This window comes from Thermobia domestica, chromosome 13, assembly GCF_964235325.1.
Source record: "Thermobia domestica chromosome 13, izTheDome1.hap1.1, whole genome shotgun sequence".
Lineage (NCBI taxonomy): Eukaryota > Metazoa > Arthropoda > Insecta > Zygentoma > Lepismatidae > Thermobia > Thermobia domestica.
This window is the reverse complement of record NC_137466.1, coordinates 107,176,152-107,189,951: the sequence shown is the minus strand read 5'-3', so window position 1 is coordinate 107,189,951 and position 13,800 is coordinate 107,176,152. Positions and strand designations below refer to the sequence as shown.

General features: G+C 33.1%; 1 protein-coding gene across 2 annotated transcripts in view; it reads right to left on the bottom strand.

Annotated features, from left to right (window-relative positions):
- Window positions 1-7,486: 7,486 nt before the first annotated feature.
- LOC145668414 (prion-like-(Q/N-rich) domain-bearing protein 25) overlaps window positions 7,487-13,800 on the bottom strand; it is a 193,123-nt gene continuing 186,809 nt past the window's right edge. For both annotated transcript variants that reach the window (XM_081736226.1, XM_081736225.1), the window contains exon 8: window positions 7,487-9,822. In XM_081736226.1, the coding sequence (XP_081592352.1) occupies window positions 9,749-9,822 (74 nt within the window). In that variant the 3' untranslated portion in view covers window positions 7,487-9,748. The remainder of the gene's footprint in view (window positions 9,823-13,800) is intronic.

Sequence of the window (13,800 nt, the reverse complement as noted above, 5' to 3'; positions counted from 1 at the left end):
TCCGCGTCGTGTACGAGTGACAGGGGTGCCATCTTAAAATTGAAAATCGAATCCTGACAATTTGAACGAGATATAAAAGTCTGCACATACTTCGGGAGGTGTTTCCTGACATTCAAGAGGACTTTTTGTCTTCTTTACATGTCACGAATCATCTGTCGAAGTATGTGTACGATTTTCGATTCCAAGTTGGCACCTCTGTCACTCGTACACTACGAGGAATTCGACAACATGCAACAGGACTTTTTGTCTTTTTTTCATGTCACGAATCACCTCTCAACGTATGTGCACACCTATCTGTTCCGTTCCAATTGTCAAGATTTGATTTTCGATTCCAAATTGGCACCACTGTCACTCGTACACGACACAGAATTCGACAAAATACAACAGGACTTTTTGTCTTCTTTTGATGTAATTAATCACCTCCCAAAGTATATGCACATCTTTGAAGTTCACCCTGTATGTACATTGTAACGTAGCACGTATTTGTATTTATAAACATTTATTATACGTATATATGCGTCTTTATTTATGTTGTATAAATTATATATTTTCCCAATGAAGGCTTATTTTAAAGAAAATGCATAAAATAGGCAACATTAGGCACTAAAGCAATTATTTAGGCAGTAAAGGTCGAAATAGGTAAAATAGGCAAAATAAAATTGGCTTAAATCAAAACTATAACCACCCACATAAACTTTGAAACGTTATTTTTGATCATATATTTAATATTAAAGAATAGGCATTTTGCCTAACATCCGGTCTCTAGTGATTACCGATATTGAAAATTGCCGATATTAGTGTCGAATTCATAGTTTTTGCGATCCCTAAGTTGATTGGTGACAGTTTTGATGCCCTTCATGTCCAAAATGAAACGTATTCTCCCCGTCGGAAGAACTGGCATTCTGCTAGTCATTTTCATAAGAGGATTAAAACGTCTCATCTATAAGTAACGGTACTTCCTAATAGTTAATACTCGTTTCTCTGCTACTTCCGCTGTCTATCTGAATGCAATAAGTGGGACCAGGGAGCAGTCAATTTCAAGATTTAAAACTACAAGGTTTGTGATGATTTAATTGGAGCTTAAAAGTTACCTTCTTTCAACTTAATTATTCCAAAATAGGACGATGATGTAACCATATTTACATCTGAACATTAATATTTGTGTAACCACAAGTTAGTTGATGGTCAAATTAAAGAACTCAAAAAGTTAAATGTTAATTAAAATTATTTCGTTTACTTACGGGCGATTTGTACTCTGTAGCTATAGTGTGAAGCGAGAGGAAGGTTTGGAGGAACAACTAGTTACAATGAAGTATACAAATTGACAAATATGTATATTTGGAGAAAACGTTTGATAAAGTGTCTAACCTAGTAACCGGCTTTTAATGTCCCATTATGAACTTGATTTTTTTAAAGTACGGAATTCGTAATGCCGCCAAGGAACGAAGGATTGAAATTATGAAATGAACAAAGTGAACATATTCAATAATAGGGAGAGGGATTATAACTATTTCTAGAAAGCGCAATTAAAATTTTTTTGATTTCACTTTTACATTGTCATGAGTGTTGCCATCTTAGTTTTTCAAAATAGCAGTCTTCAAGAATATTTTCAATTTTGCATTAAGTTGGATCTGGCAAATATGAAATGGTGCTACCTTCAAATGACTTTAGATTACAATTGACTCATGTTCTGGTAGCGGATTTGACTTCCACCAAGTATTAATTGTTTAATGTTTCTTAACATGCGTGCCAAAATTTCAGGATCATATATTATGTCACAATTCAATATTATAAAGATCTAGGGGACACACTACACTCTCTCAACGTCTTTATTGTCATCGTCGCTGATACTGGCGTATATAATATCTTGAGAGTCTTTACCATTTTGCCAATCTGTGGTACAGTAACATAGTTCCATGCGAAGTAAAGTATGGGATTTGCAACAATACGTGTGTAGCGCAATTCTTGTATTGGCATGTTACCATCTCAAGGAAAGTTTCTGGTGTAGGCAGTGGCTTTATTATTATTGGTTTGAGTTGATCATCTTCGTATTTGTAATATCCAGGGGATCAATGAACTCCTGTTGAGGCACTTTTGCTTGAGCCCACACTCTTGGGAATGTGGGTTCTATGCACTTCGTCGTTGAGAGCACCTAAGGTGGGTGGAAACTTATCAATTTCAGTCATGTACTCACAGAAGAAATACCACCTCAGTTCTGGTAAACTCTCTTTGGTAAGTATGTAGTACATATAAATCTAGCTAAGGTAGATAGTTAGTTGATCGTCTGTTATTGCATAGTTTTTAGAAATCATCTGTAGAGCACTGATGGTGAGAACACAATTATATGCTTTCAAGAAGATATAAAACCAAGTGACTTTGCTTATTCTAGCAAAGTGCCCGGTCTTGTCTGTTCCTGTCAACATGAAATGACAGCAGAGTCTTTGCGTGACTTGAAACTAGAGCTGTCAAAATTATTTTCACTTCCAGAACTCCAGAAATGATTGAAACATAAGTATATTTCATCACGCTTCCATAATTTGCTACCACTAGTACAAGAACATCAATTTCAGGGAAGAAGGACATAAGCTTTGCATTGGAAAGGTCAGAATTTGGATTGTTATGTCAGAATTTCATGATAAATCAATAAGGTGGTGTTTCTTTGTGGTTAGTACTTTCAAAAAGTGCGCTGGTCGTTGTTCTTGCTGTGTTCTGCAGCGGAAGAAGACCATTTACATAACTGAGTGGACCAGCCTAACTGTGGCACCAAAGTCTTTGACACTGATCCAATCTACTTTCTGTATGCTACAATATTGTCATAGTTTAGCTAAAGTGTGTGCATTTCTTCTATTTTTGTAAATCAACATACACACATATAAGTTTATATTGAAATCTTTCTCCTAAGAAAACTCACCCCAACAAATAAACTAACCCTTGTGGACTGTTTTTGAGAAATTACTTAACGTAGAATTACCAATGAAAATTTACTTTTGAAAAGTATAAACGAAGTCGCATAAAATCATATTTGAGAAATTTATGAGATAAGAAAACTCGTCCCGAATGAATAAACAACTTCTTGTACATTTTTTCAAGATAGATCACTTACATTGTAGACCTATTAATAGAATACTTATTTATGAGATATGAAATAAACTATCTGAGATATGAAATAAACCGAAAATTGTCCCCTCCCCCAAAAGGAAAACAAAACATCTCAAAAGTAAATTACCCGTTGTGATGTTTTTTAAATATTACAAATTATTTTTCAATATTCCAGAAGTGTTATTTTTCCATATTCCAGGATGAAAACTTTAGGCCTATTTATCAAAATATGAATGAAATCACCTAAGTTGTTTCTGAGGAAATTCACCAAGAAGAACTCAACCCTTAAGAGTAAACTACCTTTGTAGATCTTTTCATGACTAATTACTGGCACTACATTGTAGGATTATTATGGAAATGGGGGTTATGAACAAAATCATTCCAACAGTTTTCGAGAAAAATGTATTTACTTTATTTTCTTCCTTCAATAAACAAGCCTTATTAATTGGGTTAGAGAGAATTTTCGAAAACGCTCACTGGAAGATCTTATAAAAGACTGACATTTAAAATTTATTCCAGAGACGTTGAATGGTAGTAGGCCTATGACTTCCAACGCGAAACAACGGAATAAAAGACTATCAAATGAACAGACGGACTGACATTCAAAAATCATATCCGATATGTAGGTTCCGTGAAACATAAATTCGTTGAAATGTCTAATTCTATTTAGTGTTTCATGATTACCACACTTTCTTCTCTTCTATCGTCATTCAAAATTGGGAAAGGAACAAACAATGAAAGAAATGGGAGGAAAAGAAAATGTTACTTCAGACGAACACTCAATGTACAGCTCAAGGTAGGGATAAAAAAAGAAAGGAAGAAAATTTTATCATATTGAGTATTGAACTTTACAAGACAGAAGACGAGAGATGACAGAGTATAAAACCTTGAAGCACGTAAATCAAGTATATCTTTATTTTAGGGAAATGATATATACAAACAATCTGTTTTAAAACAAGATAAACAACTTTTCTACTAACTGTTCCATTTCTTTGGTAAGTTATTTAGTGAGTTATACGTATGCAGTACGTAGATTTTGAATAACTCAAAGTAAATTTAATCTGATTTGAGTTTAGTAATGACTTATCATTCTCTCAAAGTAATCAAGATCATTCTATAACAATATTAAGCAAATATTTTATTTTTAGATTAGACAGATGGATTTGAAAGCTGTCTCGAGCGAAAAATAGTACGCTTGCTGAGAAAGCACTCACAAATTATTGTCTTACATAATGAAGTTGTATACTCACACTTAAAATTGTTTACTTTACGGGAACATGCACACAGGGTCGTACAAACTGGACATTATACAGCGTTGTATATAGACATCAGATCAGTATGTTGTATATACTCCCAGCTTCAAATACTGACATACTCTTTAACATGGATACTGTCTTAGAGGTATCGGATGTCATCTTGGGAAATGGTGTTCTACACTTTTTCTAAAACGCAGTTAGGTAATGTTTATTCCTGGTCTTGTAAACCGGGCCGGATGGCGACCAACCGAGTCTCAATGTTCAACAAGGGATTATAAAGGATGTTCAAATGCCACGAAGAATGCGTTAGGTAACACGAGCGTGTGCTGAAAGGGAGTTTCCTGTTGAAAGAATACATTTATTTGATAGCATAAAAACGACGACAAAATATCTTAAATTGTTCTCTGGATGAACACTGAACTGAACATTTCCTGCTTGAACAATAGCGGCCGAAGGGGAGCCGCAGTGGCTCAATGGTAGAATGTTTACTTTTGGTACAGGTTGTTGCTCGTTCGATGCCAACTTTCGCCTAGTGGGCTTTGTTATCGGCATGTGTTTACTCTGGATTCTCTCATTTCCTCCCACTTTCTTCGTTCCATAATGATCTTCACAACTAGTCCAAACTATAAAATAATTAGGAGAGTGTCAGCTCTACGCACAGGAAGAATGTGTATTATGAAAATATTTGAAATATTTATCATATGTACATTATATATTTGAAATTGTGGTTTGAAAATACATTATTGATGCAAATTCGATTTCACTGAAGTTTTGCAAAATGTTACCTAAGCCCTGTTTGCTTCCTTACGGATTAATTATATTTCACAAAACTCCACTTTATCCGAAGCCTAGACACATGAGAAATATATATGCAAAATTTCAAAGTCCTACGCCTAATGTGTTCGGAGATCTGAAGAACGGCAACAAAAATTGAAGGCCACCATTTTAACATCCAGAGTTTTATCTCTCAAAATTCCAACTTATCTGCAGACTAAGGTATAATGATATTATTTATAAAACTTTCCGAAGTTGTACCCTAATAGTTTCATATGTCTGAAAAACGATAAAGTAAGAAGAAAAGCATCCACGACCCTTTTCCTTAGGAATCGAATATCGAAAATTCCCATCTTATTTCCAACTTATGCTGCAAAGAGATTAATTTTACAAACTTTCAAGTTTCTGCCTTAATAGTTTAAGAGATCTGACGATGAGTGGTTTAAAGATTGAGTCAATAGATTTATTATTTTATGTACAGTATATTACTATGCACATCTGAAATTTGAATCGAGAGCTCCGTTTCTTTATTCAATTCTATTAATATTGGCTAGAAGTTGAATTTGAAACATAACTGTTGTATTTGAAACATAAGGTATCTTTTTTTAAAAAAAGTTAGTTAAAGTTAATGTACATTCTAGGTTAATCGATACAAAAATTACCTGTCAATGAGTGATTAAAGAATTTATGAGATAACAAAATGAAAGAAAACAGGATAACAACAAGAAAATTAACCGGGACGATAGTAATACATTACTACAAACTCACATAATCCGAATTATCCTTTCTAGTTAAGTTTTCTACTACTGTAGCATTCTTTATTCATGCTGTCAAATAACTTAAGCTAATGGACAAAAAATATTATTTTTCAAAGTCGCCTTGTTCTTCTGTAGATATTGATGTGTATGGATCGATCTTGAACTACCTATAATGTTCTATTTTAGAAGTCAAGGAGTTAACGGTCATATCATTCCATAAAATTGTTTGAATTAATACGCTTTCTTTGGAAATAATAACATAAATCTCGGAACTAAAGTCAGAAATAAAAGTGTGAAACGACAGTAGACTTCCAAACTTTGGGAATTCAATACTCAACCTTGAAGTAGTACATCTACAACTACTGGTTGCAACAGAGGAACAAGATCAAAGATAGAATCTGTTCCTGGGACGCAGAACTCATATCCAAAAGTCATTAGTCCTACTTGCTTTCCCATGCTGTTTTTGTTCTATGGAGATAAATATTAAAACTAAAAATCGTTGATTTGAAGCATTTTCGATTTGAATGTAGAGGTTAAAGGAGGAGATAGAACCTTTTCTTGAGACACAGAATCGATTGCCAAAAAAAAAAAAAAAAAAAAAAAAAACACACAACGCTTCTCGATATCTTTTACCGTGTTTGTTCTATAGAAATCAGTGTTGAAACCGGAAATAGTAGTAACTTGTAATAATTTCCGTTTCGGTAGAACGTTGTGTCTTGTGGTGAAATGTTCTCTTTGGACCGTGAATCGATTGCAGAAAACATCTTGTCGTTAACTATTACCACTTTTGTTCTATGGGGATAAACGTTGAAACTAGAAATGTTAACTTGAAACACTTCTGGTTAAAATAGATGTGGTTCAACTCAAAGTCTCTTCCAAAATCGAAAGTGGTTGAAATGTATGATACTAGAACTTCTGGTTTCAATACTGATTTCCGTAGAGCAAAAACGGCAAAGATAGCGACACGCGGTTTCTGGCAATCGATTCCATGTCTAAAGAATAGATTCCATCCCCTCCGTTAATTCTCTTTTCAAACAGAAGAGGTTCAAATTTACGATTTCCGGTTTGAATCTTTATTGTCACAAAACAAAACAGTAAAGGATAGAGAGATGACTTTCTGGTATGGATTTAGCGTCTAAGGTACGGCTTCCGGTTTTGACCATATTAATTTATTGTAAAAGATTCGTTTCTCATTATTGCCTATAACCAAAAACTCACTATCCATCAGATAGTCTTCTACTATATCAGATTTCATAGACTCTGAAAGAGGCTTTCGAATTAATGTAAATGAAAAATTCGTATTGAATACAGAAGTTTGATTTAGCTCACAAATATTCTAAGCTTCAGACCTTCGACTTGTGGAGAACACGAACAATGTTTAAGTAAAATGCTACACCGGTCTTCACGTTGTGTTTGCGAGTCTTCGACCAGCGTAGAGTACGTGTATGAGATCTAGGACTCTGTTGTTGTCGCAAGTTCTACATGGACACGTTTCCCAGGATAACGAACTAGATCTGTCTTCAGTATGCAACGCTGGAAGAGGAGATCCAATATTGCTTTTATAATATTGGGTTCTTTTAATTGTATAAATACAATTAATCTATTTGTTCATCACATTTTATTTATTTGCCTCTGGTAACTAGTTCCAATACATGTATTTGTACACTAACAGTTTTTTTATATATTGTCTTAAAACTTAGTACACACAGGTTATTTACAACTCAACTACGAGAACAAGTCAGAAATTATCCTACTATTAAAAGTTAACATTATCTTTACAATAGAATAAAGAAAACCGGAGCAACTAAGATCAAACTCTCTAACTTTATCAGAACATTATGGCCTTATAATATGCAAGAGTAGAAGGCAGTGCGTACAATCTAAACAGAGATATAGTGAAACTGAGGATAATTGGAGTTACTGACTGTCTCTCGTACTTAATGTTTGGAATCTTTTTCGAATTTTAGTACTATAGTTCTAGTGTTTAAAATTTTAGTTCTATGATTCGTTCCTGCTCATTTTCCGTACAATTAACGCCATTTCATTCATAATGTCTTCTTTTTCTTTTCTTCTTTTTAAAGAAAAGAGTGAGTTTTATTTCATATTATTTACAATCATACCAGTTCTCTTTTAACTTCCTCCTTCTAATGTTAAGTTTTAAACCTAATCCAACATTATTTGTTGTTGTCAAGCATGAATATTCAAAAAGTAACTTTGGGATTTTATTTTGAGTTTTAAAATTAATACATAAATAACACAAAACTTCTAACAGTTAAAGTTCAAAACATAAAATTTAAATTTCTTGATCTACTAATTGCAAAACGCTTTCCTTTACAAAGTTAATTATTTCTGCCAGAAAATAAAAGAACGATATTTGTGTTTCTTCTTTAAAACTTTAATGAAAACAAACAAACTTTCTTGATACTGATTTTTTACACAGGAATAATTGCAGTAAGACCAAATATTACAGTCGTATGTAATATTTCAAACAGTTTTAGCCATAATGACAATGATTAAAGAATCTAGAACGTCAATAAAATGTTTGATACAATACCATTGGAAGGTGATATGATTACAATTGGAAGCGTGCAGGAGTGTGAAACAGTAAGGAATCAACGTAATAAAAAACGGCATACCTTATAAAGCAACAATAGGCAGGGGCAGATCCAGGAGGGACGATCAGACCGATCACCCCCTCCCTTCCCAGAATAGGGTATTTTTTATTTTAAAAATGAAACTTATTCTAAGAATTTTCACCTTTGTATTATAAATGTAAAATAAAACCTATTGACTTTGAACGACCGCCCGCCCCCCAAACACTCAGTCTGGATCCGCCCCTGATAATAGCATCGTTTGATAACAATCATGAATAGTTCAGCGTTTTAAGCTGTGAATGTAATATTCATACATACACACGCATAATATATACATACAGTGAAATACATAGTACACAAGCATACATACAAGACAATATTAATGTATAGAGAATAAAAATTGTCTTCATTTTTATCAACACATTTACACTATCATGTTAGACAAACACAATGAAATACTTAGTAACATCTTACAGGAAATACTCAATAACATCTTACAGATTTACGTACATAATAACTAATAAAATGAAATGTCTAAGTTTTATTAAAATAAAAGGCCAGACTATAAGAGAACTACATTTATGGAAATAACTTGAGTTTTTGAATATATTTCATAAGAAATCAATAGCCTCTCTTCTTGCTAACGCTTTCACATTTGTTACTTAGATATGTTAAAAGAAACCATTAATGAGTAGGCTAACAATACTTTGAGCAGAAAGTAAATATACATTTCCTCTCAAGGTTATACTGGGTTTCAATTGAGTTATCTTTGCTACAGGAACATATTTCGTAAAATAATAGACTCTGAATGTATGGCAAATAAATTTCAATAAAATGCTTTAAGGAAACAAAATAATTATCGTATATTAAGAACAGTGGGAGAATTATAACGTTTTTATTATTCTATGTTGGAGATTGACTTAACTGAAGTTATTTTGAAAGATGATGCCAACAATATACATAGTGTATTTATAATATTCAAATTGACAATATTCCTAATGTTTTTAGTGCAATTATAGACTGTAAATAAAAACCATAATCAACATAGTTGACATCAGCTCATTAAGCTCAAATGTAACAAACTAATGTAATATACAAAAAAATATATAATATCTTGATGTTGATTTTCTCTTATTTCAGGCTGTGATTTGTTCGTGGTATATCTTAAAACTGTGAAAATTGTACTTTATCTCAAAGGACATTACCTCATTCTATTATGTTCTCGTTCGTTTAGTACATTTTTACTGTACGTTTTTACATGATATTTCTACACATTCACCAGAAACATTTTAAGGACCATAAGGAGAACTGAGTAAACGGACATACTGATTATTCCAGCGCCTGAAAGGAAACAATATTTTCAAGTAAGTTTAGTTTTCAAGATAAAATATGTGAACATAAATATTTGAAGATGTTCTTGGTGAAAATAATATTTTCTTTAAAGAAAAAACACTATCACATCATTTGTAATTATGAAAGAAAAAACATATTTTTATTTTTGTTTTTAGTAAATGTTTCCAACCATGTTAATATTTCACCGCTGTGATCAATTCTTTGTTCCTTCTTTAAGAGCACTAAGTAGCTAACATATCTGTAGTATTTGTGAGTAACTTTGTATTTGAAGGATATAAACTTTTAACACTCTCAATCTAAGGCCGAGTAGACTTGTTGTAGTACCTATTACAACAGGACGGAGCCCGAGTGAAGGTAGGGTTTTCTTACATGTGACTGTTACCTTTTGCGAGTGGTGATCGGTTATTGGTTTTGTGGAAAACGAACCATTTTTCTCCTTCTTCTCAAGAGAACTATTTAACGATAAAATTGTAAACGTCTTGTAAACTGAAACGATATTTCAAACTGTACTCTACCAACAAGAACCAAAGTGGTATACCTAATCGGTTTTCAATTTTTTTCTTATTTTTGTTTCTTATATATTTTTGACACACGTGTAACGAATTTATTTGATGCATTTTGTAGCTAGTTCATTAATGATATCAATAATATCGAGAAGTTGACAGTTGACCTGCACTTGCTCATACTTCATAATATTACCGTTTTTGAACACTTCTTTGCACTTTTCACCTTCCCTAATGTATCAAATTGAGCTAAGTTATTTTTGTTTCACCCTCTCCCCTTGATTAGGGCCTGTGTTTATGTTGTAAAATCTGTGTTATGTACGTGAAAGAGCAATTCTTTGAAGCATTTGCAATAAATGGCGTAGTCATCTTCAAATCGAATAGTTAAAAAATTATTTACCATGGATTAGGTATGCCTATCCACTTTCCACAACCTCATACTCATATTTTATAAAGATACTTCTTTTCTACAAAACTGAAACTATTATCAGCGGAAGCATTAACTGTTATAATTTTGACAATTGAAAATTTTAACAGTATCCTTTGTGTACCTTTTCTTCAATGATCGTTTCACGACAAAAATTTACTTTTTCTTTCTTTTCAGCTAAATTGTAACCTGCAACTGCTTCCTGCCTGAATCACGAAATGCGCTAAAATTCTTTGTAAAACTTATCCTATACGCAAACCTTGCACGTACACATTTATGGTTATCTCTTCACACCATAGTATTTTAGGGTGATGTGTGATGAGCTATCGTTTGTAAACTTCAGCAATTAAATTTTTCTTGACACATAGTTTTCATTATATAGATCTCTCCCTACGTACGAGCTACGCAGACAAAACCTCGAAACCAAATCATCAACACCCGAACTCCAGTGGGGCTGAAATGTTGAGGCGCCAAATTTACAACGATATTGTGTATCTGATATCTGTGAATTACTTCCATTTCTAATTGTAGTTACTTTTGGACAACGGTGCTTAAAAGTGCACAATATGTTGCGAAGAAGAAGAAAAATATATGTTGAGATAGATAGATAATTATGTACTAGTAGTACAGTAACCAGAGATAGTTGCTTATTACGGGTTGCTATGATAACTAAAAAGACATTCATGGAGATTTGAGAATAAAAGGTAGTTGTGATGTATATTTCATGTGTCTAATTTCAAAGTTATAAAATCGCGAATTCTTGCAATTATGTGTATAAATTAAAGTGTTTGATTGTGGTGACTTATCTTATTATTCGAACTGTAAGCAATAAATGTAACGGAAGGTAAAAAGAAATTAACGGTAATCTAAAATATTAAACGTTACATTATTAGATGGTGTTTTCCGCCCAGGAATACCTTGAGAATTGTTTGAAGTAAAGTAAGCAATCTCATATATAACTGTCAAAACAGAGTATAAAGAAGTAAAAGGAAAATTTATCGGAACATTAAAATGGATATACCCAAGGTTAATGATGAAGTTGGTGATGTTGAAACATCCGGATCTGATACATCAACGAACGTGGATGACCTTATAAAACAGCTAGGTCAATCCTTGTCACAGCAAATGAATACTAAATTTGAGCAACTGACACAGCAAACACAGCAAAGAGATACTAAATTTGAACAAATTACACAATCCATGACACAGCAAATGTATAATAAATTAGAGCAAATAACACAGCAAATAAACACTAAACTAGAACGAACAGACTGTAGGATGGAACAAATTCTACATAGATTTACAATTGTGCAAAGTTCGGTGGAAGTGGTTGAAACTCAAGTTAATGAGCATAGTAATCAGATTAGAGAATTACAGGAAGAAATAAATGCTATGAAGGAAAAGATTAGCACCTAAAATTGTAATCCTGATCCGATCATAAACATAGACCATGTGCCAAATGAACCGGAAAGTGATATACCTGAAAGTTATTCTGAGAGGAATGATAGTGCTTCTAGTATCGGGAAAGAAGAGAGAAGACCGCTTTTATCTCGTCCTAGGAAAACCAAATACGCTAAGTCTAAATATTTGAAACAATCTAACAGTAGTCCTCATTTCAGATTTAGTGAAATAAGATCTTTAACCAAATTTAGCGGAAGTTGGAAGACATACCAGCAAGCACATTTTTTTTTGAAAAAGTTCGAAGAAGAATGCGACTTAATTGGTGTAGACAAATCCAAATTTCTTAAAATTTTGCCACACGTTCTACTACCACCTTGCTTTGTTTCGTTCAAAGCGATCAGGAGGAGTTTACGTAATTATTTAGATTTCAAGAACGCTCTGCTTTCAAATTTTGAAAATGAATTAATGTTGGCAAACCGAGATGCTTTGGTTCGAAACGGACGTTATGATCCAAAAATTGATAAGATAAATAAAGATTATATATATATATATATATATATATATATATATATATATATATATATATATATATATATATATATATATATATATAAAGAAATCCTTACAGAGTTAAATTCTGGCGAGGTTTTGTCTCATAGGAGATTTTGTCCCACGAGTGCCTGTCAAGACAAGATTTTGGCCCACTAGGATTTTGTGTAGCGAAATTTTGTACCCAAACCAAACTATGAGCACTGATTCTCTTATAGAAGTATTGGGTGTAGGAGTTAGTTGGATGTAGTGTGTTGTGGGAAAGAAGCACATGGTCAATTGTTCGAATTTGGAAAACAGTTGAGGAGTGAAATGAGATAATCACAATATTATGCGAGTAAGAGTCGATGCATCCATATCATGAACATATTTTATAGTTGCAAGTAAAGTTGTAGCAGGTGTATTGCTTGTATTGTAGAAGTCAATGTGTAAGACGTATAGAAATTTGAGATGAAGTAGAACAAATTGCATGGTATCAAGATATAACTGAGTGTTGCCTTTTTGTCGTACGGTGCAAGCTGTGGCTTGATTCTTGGTTTAGTATTTAGGTATTTTAAACTCCTAAAAGTATTTTGTGTCTCGCTTACTTGTTACTAATAAAAATAATTAATAACGTGAAATATATGCTTAAACAATACAGTCGGGTCGGCTCTTAAATTGAGCCACTAGCAACGGAGAGGCTTGTACAAAACCAAATGCACGGATTATGTTTTGCAGCTAATAAGCAATAGCCACAGCTCTTTCTAGTATTAATAGCGTAGTAACGAAATATGGTACCAACATTATTTTTACTACAGATCTTCTTCAAAGTTCTCTCATCTGAATACCCTCATTTCCCACATACCATACTTCAATCTCGGTTTTGTTTTAATATGTCGTCCTGGTCCCGGAACTTTGCTGCCCATGCGCAAATGCAGGCCTCTTCACATCCATGCAGTAAATACCCAATCTCCACAGTCATCATGTATCCTAACCTATACATTTTAACCATAAAAAAGTAAACAGCACTGTTACCCAGATATCAAATCTTTCGTTCTCGTAATTGCTAGTAAATCTACATTATATTTTCGTACATTTAATACTTTT